The 16,935-nt window shown below is 38.1% G+C and overlaps 1 protein-coding gene across 1 annotated transcript in view; it reads right to left on the minus strand.

Annotated features, from left to right (window-relative positions):
* TRPC5 (transient receptor potential cation channel subfamily C member 5) overlaps window positions 1-16,935 on the minus strand; it is a 2,601,559-nt gene that overhangs the window by 656,721 nt on the left and 1,927,903 nt on the right. The window contains exon 4 of the mRNA XM_044057112.1: window positions 13,499-13,835. Within this exon, the coding sequence (XP_043913047.1) occupies window positions 13,499-13,835 (337 nt within the window). The remainder of the gene's footprint in view (window positions 1-13,498; window positions 13,836-16,935) is intronic.

Below are 16,935 nucleotides of genomic sequence, written 5' to 3' on the forward strand. Positions count from 1 at the left end.
TTTAAGGGGGTGCAATATTTATGCCGATATACGGGCCAATCAAAACATCGCAAAACAGAGCTACTTCTGTTTAATGCCGAACTGCGATGTTCCACATTAAACAGAAGTAGCTCCGTGTTTAGCGATTTTTGATTGGCCCATATACCGGTATACGGGCCAATCAAAACATCGCAAAACAGAGCTACTTCTGTTTAATGCAAAACTGCGATGTTCTACATTAAACAGAAGTAGCTCTGTTTTGCGATGTTTTGATTGGCCCATTATACCAGTAAACGGGCCAATCAAAACATCGCAAAACAGAGCTACTTCTGTGTAATGTGGAACTGCGATGTTTCACATTAAACAGAAGTAGCTCTGTGTTTATTTATTTTTGATTGGCCAAGGCCAATCAAATAAAAAATAAACACAGAGCTACTTCTGTTTAATGTGGAACAAGACCTTTTTTTTTTTTTTAGTCCCTACCTGGCCAGTCGGAAATCTGGCAACTCTGCTTAAAGCACAAAGTTAAGGATCTAGAAACTAAAAATTATTTGCACTGTAAAAAAACAGAAGAAATCCCATGGAAAAGTGCCAGATGTAAAAGCAAAATGATAATAAAAATCCAACCAAAGGCACAACATGGCAGAGTATCTAAAATAAAATACTTTAATAAAAAACACATGTAAGTGCTTTCACACTCAAAGTGCTTCATCAGACCATAAAGACAGTCACAAAAACACAACATCAATTAACAGATCAATCCAATTAAACAGTTTAATGATGTAAGCTTCTACATTTCAAGTTGGGTTTTAAAGAGACCTTCTCATTAATACCTGGTGACTTGTCAGCTTGTAGGTTTATAATCCAGTGTAACTCCCTCAACTCAGTAAGGTTCCTTAAGTCACCCTCCCCCACCCATTCATTCTCACAAACCACTTCTATGGCTCTAAAAAGAAAGGTAAGAGCAACACCATTCTCTAAAGTATCAGTAGCTATTGCACTTCTGATGTCACCCATCCTAGTACTATAGAGATGCTCTCTTATTCTTTCAAATAAGGTGCGATTACTCTTCCCCACATAGAAACAATTGCATTCTATGCAAGTTGCAAGATACATTATATTACGGGTGCAACAATCTGCTGAAACATTAAACCTATAAATATGGTCAGTACGTGGATGAACAAAAATGTCACTGAGCTCTATAAATTGACAAAAATGACACCCAAGACATTTCCTCATATTTTGTTGTACAACAGGCCCTTCTCTTGGAGCCCATTGCGTCCTATAGCATAATTGTCTCTTTAAGGACTTTTTATTCTTATATCTAAACAAAGGTATATTGCCAACAATTTCACATATGGTTTCGTCAGTTTGCAAGATGGACCAATTGCGCCTAATGATGCTATGTATAGCTTCTACATCACTGGCATAATGTAAGGTAATGGGGAGGCCTCTAGAGACATCCATTCGACCATTCAAGGTTCCATGTGTATTAGAATCAGAAAAATATGGCCTGGCCCTACTAGTCCTAAGCCCTCTAGTAGATCTACAAGTTTCTCTGATGATCTGATCACCATATCCCCTGTGTCTAAATTCAGACATCAGATTGGTTAAGACACTCTCAAACCTCTGATCAAGGTTATTCAACCTTGACATCCTAAAAGTCTGTCCTTGCAAAATATTCTTATAAACAAAGCTAGGGTGCATGCTGCCTCTATGTAAGACTGCATTACGTCTGAAGGTCTTCCTGAACAGGCCAGTGTTAAAATTGCCATCGGTATCTCTGTCTATGGTGACATCAAGGAAATCTATAGAAAACTGAGAAACCTTGCTGGTAAATTTCAAGAATGTCGTGGTAGTATGTATATAGTCTGCAAATTCCTGTAGGCTCTCAGATGTACCTCACCACAACAGGAATATGCCATCCACAAATCTTCTATAAAACAAAATAGAAGATGTCTGGGAATGACCTTGAAAAACATATTTCTCCTCCCAAGATGCCAAAACTATGTTGGCGTAGCTATTAGCACATGCCGTGCTCATAGCCACGGCAACATTCTGTAGAAAAACAGCATCCTCAAACATGAAAGCATTACTATCTAAAACTGTCTCCAAAAATAAACGTAACAAATCAATCAGATCAGATCAGCTGAAAAATCACTATGATGCTTTAAATAGTCCTTGATCATCTCAATTCCTATCAAATTGGGAATCACCGTAAAAAGTGACTCTACATCCAGGGTCACTAAGAGACAATCAGTAATCACACCTTGGCTGCTGGTAAAAGCATATAAGTCATTTAAAAAATGTTTACTATCCCTTAAAACAAATGAGACCTCATTCAAAACTTTCCTATGATGTTTTTCAATAAATATAGAAAACGGTTCCGTAATCCACCCCCTGCCAGACACAACGGGCCTAACGGGTGGATTAGAAAAAATTCTTATGAATCTTATCAACTTCTCATGAGTCAATACTGACAAAATCCCATTTGACTACCATTATTATAGAAATGGGATTTTGTCACTATTGACTGATGAGAATGCTTACAGGTCTATTAATGTAGAATTTGTTAAAAGTGTTGAAGTGAGATGTTGATAACATGATTTCAGAATGTTTAACTAGCTATTTAATAACTTCTAGTTTATGTAATTATTTAACAGTGGAACTTTCAGTTATACCCATTTTTCAAGGGCTTCCTTAGATTCATAAGAATTTTTCTAATCCACCGCTTAAGCCCATTGTATCTTTATATTTATTAGAAATCATATTTCTACAGGTGCCATCTCTACCGTTTTCTAAAAAGAAGTTTTAAAATTGTCTCCTCTATTATTGAAAAATGCTGGTCCATATGTCAAACCTGCTACTAATATGCTTGACAATATTTTCCAATTTTTTGTTACAATTTTCTTCATATTTACTGTATCTACTGAAAATTCTGGTCCATGCTTGGCTTTCTCTTTTCTCTATTTAAACAATGTCTAAATCAGTCTTTCTTTTTCATCATTGATACTGGTTTATGTTCACTATTTCTTTCTTCAAATACTTCTCAAACTCTTAGCACAAGAATTATAGAGACAGTCAAAAATAATGGGGGGACAACAGCCCAAATGTAGGGATATTTTTTTTAAATATTGCTCTTGCAAACTTGGAAAGTTGATAGAATAAAAGAATAGGTTTTGCATTAGCATACCTTTTGTGATAGATGTGAAGTCTACAATTCAAATGTCTATCATTATTTTTTGACTTCAGTCCTCAGATTTATCAGAAAACCACACATTCTATGAGGAACAAAACAAAAATATGAGGCAAAAATCTGGTCATTCTGCGCAAATATGGTCACTTGAGAGGCATGGAACTACATGGTGTACATCACATGCCAGAACTCAATGCAGTTCATACAAAGGCTAATGCTATGGAGTACTGTCATAAGCTACTAAATGCCAGGAGAAGACCTTGTATGCAGTAGGTGTACAAATGATCTGCTGTCCAGGTGTCTATGTTTCACAGATGTGTGAATTATGAACAATACAGAGTACTGCAGCAGCGAATATGTGCCAGTCCAGCTTTGGACTATCACAACTAAATGTCAGAGTAACAGTCCAGAAAAAAATGGAAAATATCAGTGTTTGCAGCAAAGCACTGCTAAGCAAAAGCATCAGCTTGTGCTGTATGTATAGCTCTGTACAGCATAAAGAAGAAATCCAATGAATGTTGGATGGCAGTGCCACACCCATAAGTCTTGACAACCACTTCTTTTACCCCACGCACACTATTGATTATAGCATTCTCCTGATTTCAGTATAGTAGCAATTACACCCAGGTGTTCGGTGCTTACTGTACTGTTTTTATTAATCCAGTGACCCATGATTGAGAAAGGGAATTCTCACAACACTGACTGTCCATTCTTTAGATTGCTGAGAAATGGCAAATTTCTAACAATCAGTTGTTATTCTGACAACAGTTTTTTTTTCCTCAAATATTTTTTTATTTTCAGTTAAAACAACATTTACATAATATTTTTAAATATCATTTTAAACAACTATATACAATATTTACAATAGCCTGACTTTCAATTATATGCACAGTATGTTACTAAATATAGAATTAGCAGATCAGTTATCAGAGATACAATATTGATTATTTCAGTGTGTCCAACAAAGATATAACTTTCTTCCAAGGATTATTTACCAGTGGCCTGGGATATATTCGTATTTCTTTGATTTTTATTTCCATCAATGCAGTTGTCTTCAGTAAAGCGTAGAATTCTTCCAAGGTCAAGGGTGTATTTGAATTCCACCTTCTGGTTACGCATTTCCTAGATATAGCAAGTATTGTCCATAACAAATACATATTTGTCTTATTCAGGTAGGGACCTTCATTTACATTTAGTATAATCAATACTTTAGTTAAGGTAAAAGATTCATTAAATAAAGCTTGTAAAAACTGATTGATCCCATTCCAATATGATTTAATTTTATTACATTGTGATCTGTAGTGAGAGTAGAGATCAGGTTGAGGAGACCCTTGAGAGATGGAGATATGCTCTAGAGAGGAGAGGAATAAAGGTCAGCAGGACTAAGACAGAATATGTGTGTTTGTGAATGAGAGGGAGGATAGAGGAATGGTGACGATGCAGGGAGTAGAGATGGCAAAGGTGGATGAGTTTAAGTACTTAGGATCAACAGTTCAAAGTAATGGTGAGTGTGGAAGAGAGGTGAAGAAGAGAATACAGGCAGGGTAGAATGGATGGAGAAGAGTGCCAGGAGTGATTTGTGACAGATGGGTACCAGTAAGAGTGAAAGGGAAGATCTACAAGAGGGAAGTGAGGCCAGCTATGTTGTATGGGTTGGAGATGGTGGCATTGACAAAAAGGCAGGAGTCAGAGCTGGAAGTGGCAGAGCTAAAGATGTTAAGATTTGCACTGGGTGTGACAAGGATGGACAAGATTAGGAATCTGTATATTAGAGGGTCAGCTCAGGTTGGATGGCTTGGAGACAAAGTCAGAGAGGCGAGACTGTGTTGGTTTGGACATGTGATGAGGAGGGATGATGGGTATATTGGGAAAAGGATGCTAAGGATGGAGCTGCCAGGTAAGAGGAAAAGAGGAAGGCCTAAGATAATGTTTATGGATGTGGTGAGAGAGGACATGCAGGTGGTTGGTGCAACTGAGCAATATGCAGAGGACAGGAAGAAATGGAAACAGATGATTCGCTGTGGTGACCCCTAACGGGAACAGCCAAAAGAGAAGAAGCTGTTATTCTGACAGTGTATAATATTAGTTCTTCAGGAACTTACCAGAGACTGAAAATTACTATACATGTTTGCATTAAACTTGTTTTTTTTTAATTTCTGACTTTTGAAAAGTATGATGTTAGTATAGATACAAATATATATAGTAATTCTGAAATCATAAATTACAAGAAATTGCACACTGTTATTAATGCTCATTTAAATAACAAGGACTTTAGACCATATGTAGAATCTTACTTTACATAGGTGTCAGGCAGACGTTCTGTCTGGTGGACCCCAGCCATAAACAAACTATACAATAGAAGGAGGAAGCTACTAAATGATAGAGCAAAATCCCAAAAAGGGAAGGCATCACTGATCAGTATTAACAAAAAACTACGGGCACTCATAAAATTCTCTAAGGCCAGCTTCGAGGGAAAAATTGCACAGGACACTAAGGATAATCACAAGGCTTTCTTTAGTTATGTTAGGAACTTGGGTGGTAATTCCCAGATATGCTCAGAATTAGTCCAAAATGACAAAATATACACCGAACCCACAGACATTGCCAACATCCTAGCTGACAGATTCAGTGCAAACTTCTCCCCCCCCACCAAAAGGGCAAATATCTATCCCAGCAGAGTGCTGCCCCCCTGACATCTCAGATGCTCAGGCAAGAGCCACCCTCTCCAAAGCAAAAAACACAGCATCAATGGGACCAGACGGTGTCCCGGGCTGCGTCCTACATGAACTCCAAGAAGAGCTAAACCCAAACATAAAACTACTGTTCAATCTCAGCCTTACTACAGGATATGTGCCCAAAGAGTGGTGTACAGCAACAGTGGTCCCTCTCCATAAAGGTGGTGCCTCAACGGATCCTGGAAACTATCGCCCCATAAGCCTGACTAGGTTGATCTGCAATGCTATGGAAAAGATCATCATGGACCTCATAAATAAAGATATTGGGGACCTACAGACACTGGATCCTTCCCAGTTTGGCTTTGTTAAGGGCAGATCCTGCCTCTTAAACCTGGTTGATTTATTTGAAACAGTCACCAAGGCCATTGACGAGGGGAAGGTGGTCCACACAGCCTACCTGGACCTCGCAAAAGCCTTCGATACAATACCCCACTCGGGCATTATAGATAAGCTCACCAGCTTAAATATAAACCCCTATGTCACTAGATGGATTGCAAACTGGCTCAAGGACAGAACCCACATGGTTAGAATTGCTGGAGCCATGTCAGACTCCAAACCAGTTACAAGTGGTGTCCCACAAGGCTCAGTCCTGGGACCTCTCTTGTTGGGTATATATTTCTCGGAGGTACAGGCGAACACGGAAGGACTGTGGCTGACCAAGTTCGCAGATGACTGCAAACTGGGTGCCATAATCAACTCTCCAGCCGACACAAGCATCCTTCAAAAGGGCCTCATAGAAACAGACAACTGGTGCCAGAGCCATGGCCTCAAGCTAAATGCCAAAAAGTGTATAGTCATCCCTTTGGCAAAACAAAGTGCCACAAATTACCACATAGGTGGTAATCCATTAAGTACAGAAGAAGTAATTAGGGACCTGGGGACCCAAGTTGATAGCAATCTCTCATTTGACAACCACGTGGCCAAAGTAGTTAGAAAAACATTTTATATAGCCCACCTAGTCATGAAGGGATTCAGATCTAGATCAGGGGAGGTCATTGTGCCTCTTTACTCATCCCTCATCAGGCCCATAATTGAGTACAATGCCCCTTTTGGGATGTACCTTACCAGACACCTGCAACAACTGGAAAGACCCCAAAAGTACCTCACCAAGAGGATCAAAGGGCTGAAACAGATGCCATATGCTGCCCGGTTAAAGAAACTCCAGCTCTACTCAGTGGCATACCGCCTGTTCAGAGGCAATCTGTGCCTGATGTATAAAGCCATGTCCAACCTGGAATTAATGGACATGCTGCACCTCAGAAAATCCAAATCCCATCGAGCTACGTGCTCGAGACTTGAACCTCAGCACTGAAATAAATAGGACATGCTGGAGGGACAGATTCATAACCCAGAGGCTCCCTTCACTCTGGAATAAAATCCCAGTCCAGGTTAGGCAGAGTCCCTCATTGACTCTCTTCAAGAGGAATCTTGATGAGTGGATGGGAGATCGTAGGTTTACCCCGGGTACCACTTCTGTGTCACTGTTAGACAGAGGCACAGTATACTAATCTCGAAAAAGGGCATAGCAAAATAAATTTAAAATAGGTGGCGAAAGCCAAACACATTCTGGCTAGGCTTATAAATGCCCTAGGGCAGATAGCCTAGTATGAACCTATGAACCATATGAGGATGAGTGCCACACTTTTTTTATTAATGCTCATTTAAATAACCAGGACTGTAGACCATATGTAGACTCTTACTATATAGGTGTCGACCATATGAGGACGAGTGCCACATGGTCTCAATTTTTTTATTAATACTCATTTAAATAACAAGGACTATAGATCCCATATAGAATCTGCTTTACATATGTGTTGACCATATGAAGACAAATGCCATGTGGTCTCAATTTTATTATTAATGCTCATTTAAATAACAAGGACTGCAGACCACATGAAGAATCTTGCTTTACACAGGTGTCAACTGTATTAGAACGAGTGCCATGTGGTCTCGGTCATTCATGCTTCCAGTAAAGCTACTGATATGAATGTTCTTCTTGCAGCTTGTTTTTTCATTGTGACCATTTTTATATATTGTAAGTATTTATTACAAATTATATACTGCTGTCTTTAATCTACATTTCATAAACACTATCTAAAGTACCATATTAATATGAAAGCAGATTGAATGCCAAAATCTGTTGAATTTAAAATATCAGTGAATGCCTAGAAGATAGTCTTACTTGGAAATGGCCCAGTACCTAGGTGGGCCAGTATGAATTGGCATTGCTGTGCCTACAGATCTAGAAACTGTATGTTGAAAATGGGGGATTTTTCTTACTGTTGTTTGTTTTTGTGGATGCAATAGTGGTAGCAGTAGCAGTAAGGAACATATTTAAAACTAGCAGATTCATCAGTGGACCTACATCCACACTTACACTGATAAACTAGTGGAAAGACAGTTGTATTTATTTATTTGTTTACTTATTTCACTTTTATAGCCAGGTAAGTATGCTGGTCAACAGACCCTTTTCAGCCATGGCCCGGCCATAATACAGGCTGCATGCAGTTCCTAGAATGGATTGGTACCCCAAGATGAGTTTCTGTTCCTTGCCCATCTGTGTGCCAGGACAGGTTCCAGCTCCTTCTTTTGTCCATATTGTCTTAAGTAGGTAATTGGAGAATGGATTAATTAATCACTTCATTTTTAGCACAACCCTTCAAAATAACAATAAAAATTACTTCAGCCTTTGGAAAGCAATGGCAAAATTAATCCTGACCTGTGAAGATACAACAGTAGAACGGAGGATGAGAGCTGTCATATTATAATAAAGCTGCACCCCATACCTCTCAACCTGGAAACATCAAAAATCTGGACAATGGCCCATGGAAATAGGTACAAATCTGTACACTGATTAACATGACATTTGCATATAAAATTGTGAAACCCTGCCCACCCCGATGGAATTGTGGGATACCATTATTCATGCGCAAATTTAAGAACAGACAAAATATTAAATGCAAAAAAATGATCCCAACAGTCGACCAGAAACACACCAACTTTATTCACCACAGAAAATTCCTGTGACTAAGCGCTTTTGCCATTGATTGGCTTCATCAGAGTCTCTCATTTTCTTCTGAAATTGTATTTAGGTTCCATGAATATTAAGAAAGTCAGGAAAGCAGTTGTCCATGGTAGAAGGTTACCCCAAAAACATTTAAGTTCTGAATTTGTATACTGGTATGGATAGCAGTCTTCAAAACCCAAAATCTTAGAATCCTTCTACCACTACTACGTCTACTACTATGACCGTTTACTGCTTACCTTCAACTGAAAGACAATTGCAAATTAAGGAATAAGCAGTTGGTGCCAGGCTAAAGCTTTCTAATACTAGCTTTCTACGACCAGATCCCAAAGAAATTATCTCTGTTTTTGATGCACTGCTCCGAATTACAGTCTTGATGGGAAATTAAGCATTTATAATCTAAAAATAAAAAAATCCAGGTAGTGATTTACATTCTAACAAAACAATTTTATTGATTTCCAAAGTAGCAAGACAGATAAGCACTGCTATTAGATTTCGTTACAAGTTTGGTGTACTAGCGTTTATGTAGTCATCACAGCATTGCGAAGCTTTCTGCCTGTTGTTTTATAGAATTAAATAATTATACTTGGTCATTGGAGTATCAGTGTGGAATTCTAATTTTTTAATTAGTTGGTAAAAATCAATAGGAGATGAATTAACCAATGGCCATTTTATCTATATTTCTGAGAGCTATATCTCATGCAAATCTAATTGGAGTCACCTGACTGGGCGTTCTTATGTGTTGGGGCACTTTTCATTGGATAGGTCGTCCCAGCTCATACTTGCAGCAATTCCAGAAGTGGGAATTTGTAAAGACAAGCCTTATTGGTTGAATGGGGACTGCCAATAAAGGACTGTGGCATAAGGGGTGGGTGGGGAACTGCTGACCATGGGAAAGCTTTGTTAATCTGGTTGGCTGAAATATTTCTGAGGAGGGTGGGAGCAGACCTCCATTTGGGGAGGGGACTGCCATGTAATGACTATTGGTGTGAGCCTGTGAGGTGAGATCATATTCATAATCGGTGCAGTGGAGGGAGTAGTCTCCATTATCTCAAAGACTGAATGATTACAACGGTAAAATATAAACACTTTTTTGAAAATACTCCTGGATAGTTACAAAGAAAAATAAAGATAATTAAAATAAGAATAAAACATTTGGAACCCATAATAAACGTTCCCATAACAACAAATGGCCTGGCCATTACAGTCTTTAGAAGAAGAATTGTTTCATGGTCTGAAAATGTGCAATGAGTATTAGCTGGCTCACTATGGATATGTATAATAAATCTTCCTTGAGGGAAGTCTGTTCCCATGACATTCATAATGATGGAACCTGGCCTGCTAATCAGCTATTATGACTTAACTCTGAACATAGTGTTCCACGGTTAAGCTAAATAGACAAAGATCTAATTAAGGAGGGTCCAGGACTGAAAATTGGGGTAAACAATTATGGCCCAAAGTTAGAAAATATGGTTAGGTGATGGGAAGGGTCCCTAGGGCCCTGTATCAAGATGGGATCTGGGAAGACACTGTATTATTTATAAAAGAGAAGCACTAACATCTAAGAGGGCAATTAAGTATGACTGTAATACAACCTACACTATTTTTTTGCAAGGGTGCATGTAAACAAGGTAAATAGTAGTGTAAAGGTTGCTATTACAGTCATTTTGCTCTTCTGTGGAACTGTTGTGTTAAGTCAGACAAGCCTTTACAGCAGCAAGCCAAAGAGGAGGCGTATTACAAGCAAATGCTACGAGTGTATGTTCGGATAAATGTTAGAGCAAATACTTGTTCAACAATACATTTATGGGTTAGTGTTGCCACAGATTTCAGATTGGTAAATGACTGCACCCCATGACACATACCAGCATCGGTTATGCACAACTGATATATTGCAAAGTTTAAAAGCCGTGTGCTTCATTGAAATGCATGTTTGCAAAACTGGCATTGAAGGCAGAAGTAGCCCATTTGTATTTATGCAGTGGTGTTGTGTTAAGGGTATGTACAAATAAATACACAGTCTCATACACTTATACATTCATACATTCACTCATACTTACCTCAGGATGGCTAGATTGAAAGCAGGATTTAAAGGGAACAATCTGAAATTCGTGGCATCCTATTATTTTGAGCCCAAAACCGGGAAATATCGAGGTATTCAATACAGGTTGAGAGGTATGCTGCAGACTATTATCATATACTAGTTCAACTATGCACAGCTACATCACATAAAACAAGGTCTGGGTCAAACAAAGTGATTAGGTGACAAAATTAAAGATTAAAAAAAAAATCAGTAAGTGTTAAAAAGGGTTCAAAACCACAAAGCATAATAGCTGCAGTTTTCTTTGTCAGTGATACAGTTAGAAACAGTGTGTGAGAGGGCGAGATGCAAGAATAAATAAACAATCAGTAAATAGTAACAGATTCACAAGTGTCAGAAATTACTTTTTGTTTTGATTGATGTGGCTGTCTACATTGACCTGTGACTCTTGTTGGTTCTCTGTTTGCCTGGCTGCTGTTGATGCTGACAACCAGACTCACAAAACCCATTGTGACATGGGTCTTCTCTCTTCAGAGAGAAATAATATTTTTGCTGATCAAACCCAGGGCATGTCAGTAGGACAGATGATTTTCCAGACTCTGTCTTTAGAATGCATGAGCTGAAACAGTTGGTAACTCACACCACAATATTAGTGTCTACATGGTATGTGGTTATAGTAAAACCTAACAGCAATATTCCACAGCTTCTATATGGGAATGATCACAGCTGTAGTTGAACCTTTACTGTCCCAGGGGGAAGACAGCAGGACTCTGGTCATTAAAGTCTGCCTCTGTGATTGACTATTGAATACATATGCATGTAGCAAGATTCAGCATAAAAAGTCAAACTTTTTCATGTGTGGCACTTAAAAAGCTATACAATGGATTTTGAAATGAGATTTAACCCATAACCAATTTCGATCAATGCAGATGACAGCAAAAATTGTTTGTAAAGGAAGCAGAGGATAGGGAGAGAACTCTACTAAGGTATGAGTGGGCTGACAATATGGTTGATAAAACAGAAATAAGTTTAGTGTCAGAGAATACGGAGGACAGTATGTTTGATAAAAAGTCCAGGGCAGTCATACTGGATAAGTGGATTGTCTTAACATTTCACAGATGACGAAAATGGATCTGCTGTAATAACTTATACTGAGCTTGAATCTTAATGTCAATATAGCAGACCTGCAAAAGTTTTTCAGATGCCAGATTACATTATTAATACAATGATAGCCACACATAGGGACGATATCTGCTTAGCCTGTGGGTGTTGGTCAGACTTCATCTGCAGTGTTGTCAGTTGTACCACTCAGAGGAAGCCGTTAAGATCTTTTTTTTTTTTTTTGGTAAGAATGGAATATGAGGGTATATTGAAGGGAGTCTGGCAGTTTACCTTGGAAAAGACAAGAAATCCATGTGACACAAACCTCTCTTCTAAGACAGTAATGAGTATAGTGTACTTTAAAAGGTATTATACTTTTGGGAAAAGGGAAAGGAAGGCCCATGCCAAAAGGCTGACAGAGGATAATCTTAAAGGGAGTTTAGAAAGTATTAATTCATCACAGCTATTGTGGATAGCTGGAATGTACTACCTGATAAGAATGATAAGATAAGGATGTGGTTTGGTTCAAGAAGGAATAGGATACATTTTGGAAGGAATGGATTAAAGTGCTTGAGAGGACATTTGAAGTTGGTTATTCAAGAACCTGAAATACAAAATACAAGATACACAGACACACAAACAAACATGTGCCTGAAAACAGACCCCCCCACACACCCTTTTAATCATCAGCTGCAGAACTGGAGGGAGAAGACAGCCTTCAGTAGCCGTCAATATGTATGATTGTTATTTTAGGTGCAAAATAACTGGCAAATGTTTTCCTTTCTGGCAACTACATAACTCAATGAGTTATGGTGTTCCTTTTCAGAGGAAATCTGGGAATAGTGAGAAATCAGAGTAACAAAGCATGTAAATGATGCAGGTCAAAAGCCAAGATAACTCTCTCTACTGAGCTGACTGCATTCATAGCTTGATAATCCTGTGCTTTCAGTGTCAAATCATCCAGTACCTCTACTCATGAACTAAACATGCCTGCAACAGTAGCCTGAATATCAGTATTATAGACTAAAGGCTTCTTCTGTCAGAAAATTATATCAGAGATTGCATACCTACATTCAGGAATTTCATTACAAGTACATAGTACAGGAGCAATATTATTATGGACTAAAGCCCCCCCAAATCAGGCAGTTATATCATGAAGTGTAATGTTGGTCATGTGATATTTTCTCATCAGTGTGGTTGACCCCTGCCACTGAGTGACACAATATGCATTATCGTGTGGTTGACCCCTGCCACTGAGTGACACAATATGCATTATCGTGTAGTTGACCCCTGCCACTGAGTGACACAATATGCATTATCTTACTCATTTAAATCAGCTTCTTTAATAGAAACAGCTTTTCATTTGACAGGTTTAGAAATTAAATGTGCAAACTATTGTCTACAGTCTCATAGATTCTTACCCAGGACCCAAGGCAAGATCATCCATTCTACAATCGTTGGTGGAGGTCCCTGCATATGTAGATCTGTCCTGAGGATGTGCTGAGAAGCCAACAGGAGCAGGAACAGGAAGGTTAGGTAAGATGCTGTGTGGCAGATGAATTTGATAAATGGATTCTTGATAAACTGTCCCAGCCTGCTTTTCGGTGCAATCAGGTATACCAAGGAAAATACAGGAAACAGCAGTCCAATGGTTATGCAAGTCATAAGCTTTACTACCCAATGTCGCCGCCTCCAACCAGGAAAACCATCGTACCAAAGTGTTGCAAGTAGTTGTTGACAGTTAGGCTGAGCAACAAACTGCAAAAAAAAAAATACATATAGGATTAGAAATGTGTAAAATAAATTAAAAAGATCAGCTCAGATGAACACCTTGAGAGTATCTTCTGCTAAAAAGTTACATCTTTAGCAAGCTTACCAACTAGCCTTACCATAAAATATGTCATTATACTAGGCAAGTGCCTTGTGATAGAAAATGCTTTAAAACCTAATGCTTTCAAGAAATAAAAAAAAACAAGTCTGACAATCTAAGTAAGGATATTGGGCTAAACTGATGGCCTAAGGTATACTGAAAAATGGAACTATAAAAAGATAAGAAGCCTATAGGTATTCCCTTGCTTTATTATAAGGCATGCGGTACATAATAACACATTACATCTGCAAGACAGAGCAGCACTTAATGAAATAGAGATGCAAACAGTAGAAAGACCTAGATTCTAAATTAAAACAAATAGACTTCATATAAATGGTTTGAGTAATAGCAGGTAAATGTAATCATTATAAATCCTTAAACTTTTGTTTTGATATACAATAAAAATGTGTTAGAACTAATTAAAAAAGAACAAATGATAGCTATTTTATCCTTTTTTTTCCATCTACATTCCTGTCTGTCACTTGCCATTTGTTTCCCATCACCAACTTAAGAAATGTTCATTCTGTGCCCATCTCACAAACAGCCATGAAAGGTACTTCCATTTTTCTGGCCTAAACATCCCATGGCAGCTAACAAAAAGCCCTACAGTCCTTCACCTGTAAGCAAGCACATTACCTCCCATGTCCTTGAAGACTGCCATATGCAATGAATGCAGTGTGTGTGGCAGAGCTAAACATGTGGCTGTCTCGTGGTGCCAAATGCCACACAGCTCGCTCTCTACTAGGTGTCAGCATCGCTAAAGGCCTTAAAACCTCATCCTGATATCATCCACTCCCTCTGATCTCCCCCCACCCAGCTCTCACAACACCCAAGCTATTAGGTGGTCCTGGGCAATCTGGGTTAAAGGTAGGGCTTCAAGAAGTTAGGATAAGAAATTATACTTTTGGCAGAACTACACTTTCGGAAATTATGTAATCTGTAAAAATATATATAAAAAAACCCCAACACAAATCAACCCTCAGAATTCAGAATAGTGAATGGTAGGTAGAGGGAGATGAAGGCTACACTGAGCCTCTGATAGGCTTTATTCACTGTTAGGTTGCATCCAATCAGTAAATACTACAAGGTGGTTAAAAAGTAAGCATATTTCCTACAGCCTATGGAATAATGTGAACTATACATCGAGATAAAGCAAATTATATAATAGGTTGGAAACTGGGCATACAAGCTTCTGCTAGCCCCTTACCTAAATACTAAGGTTTTCATGTAAATATTTTCATGAGTGGGTTATTACCATCTTGAAACTGCATTCAGCTGAGTTGGAATATATTACAAGAAAGAATGTAGAGCAACATTTAAAAGGGAGGTTCTTTAACTGTAAAAAACCATAGCTGTTGTACTGAATCCTTAAGTGATGTATACTGTGATTTTCTGATCCTACTTTTTTGTTTTGTAGTGAAAGTAAATTATGCTTTTTCTTGGAAGAGGCAATCATTATGTATGGTTGTTTGGTAGGACAGATATACTTTTAACAAACATGGATTATTTAGTGGGCATTTTCTGTTCTTCAAATGTTTTGTGACAATATTTTATTTGTTTGGCCAGGCAATGTAAGTAAGTCAGAATATTTTTTCAATCATCTCAGTACATGCAGAGATTTTTTTAACTGAATTATTTGACACTATTTATTTTATTTATTTATATTTGTTTTTTGGGGTTGAGCACTGATCTCCATGGACCAATACTTATAAAAAATAAAAACAAGTGAGAACTAACAATATGTACAGAAAAAAATATGCACCCTGTCTATAATTTTAATGGCATTGTAAGAGGTCAGTTCTTTAGGGTGAATAGATTAATTACTCATGACAATGAGTTTCTGAAAGAGACAGAATGTCTAAAGATTTTTTGTTGAGAAGATATTGTGAAGAAATGTTGTATTTGTAGTATATGAATAAAAAAGTGATGTGTGACAGAACTGAAGTTATTAACATTTTTTTCCAGTGCCTCTTCAGATATACATTGACAGTCGATAGATAGTTAGATAAGTAATGATATATAAAAGAATATCTGAAGATAAGCATATTATTAAGATGATCTACTTCACATTAGCAGCTTTAGCCTCTTTGGCAGAGCTTTGTAAGTTTATTAGTAGTGTCTTGAGGTTTGCATACAAGAAAGTACAAAGACACTGTCATCTCTAAATCAATGCAGTTAGTTAAGAAGGTCACTTTTCCTTGTTATAACTGAGATTTGTAAAATGATGACTACAGACATACATTTCCAGCGTCTAGTTATTAAAAGAATATAGACATTTGCCTGCCATCCAACATACATCACAGAGAATACTGTATATATAGTCACCTGTGCAGATGTCTGACCTTTTATGAGGGTAAGAAAAACAGATGTTTTAAAGAATTGCTGAACACACTGCATACTTTGACCTGTCCAAAGCTTTTGACACAGCTGGCTCACAGAAAGATTGCAGGAAATCAAAATAGGGGAAGTTATCTGTATAAAGAGACCAGTCAGCAATGGAGACCCCCAAGGTTCTGTGCTGGGACATTTCCTGTATGGTATTCACTTCTGTAAAGTAAAAGCCAATACCAAAGCACTTTGGCTATCTAGTTTGCAGATGACTGCAAGCTAGGAGCAGTCATTGAATCTCCAAATGATTTAGCCATCCTGCAGGAAGGTTTGTACCAAATAAATAACTGGTGCCAAAATGATGGACTGAAATTAAATGTTGAAAAAATGTATTGTTGTATCCTTTGGGAAGTCATCTACCTCAGAGAACTACCACAATGACTATACTTCCTTAAGAACTGTCCCGGTTGTTTGTGATTTGGGAACTTATGTGGATAGTGACCTAACAATCGACCAACATGCATCCATTGTCATAAAAAAGTCCTTCTGTATTGTACAGCTTATAAACAAAGTGTGTCTAGACCTAGGGATGTCATTGTTCCCCTTTACTCAGCCCTCATTGGGTCAGTTATTGAGTATAATACCCCCTTTGACATGCAT

This window comes from Protopterus annectens, chromosome 15.part0 (assembly GCF_019279795.1).
Source record: "Protopterus annectens isolate FY-2018-M chromosome 15.part0, PAN1.0, whole genome shotgun sequence".
Lineage (NCBI taxonomy): Eukaryota > Metazoa > Chordata > Ceratodontiformes > Protopteridae > Protopterus > Protopterus annectens.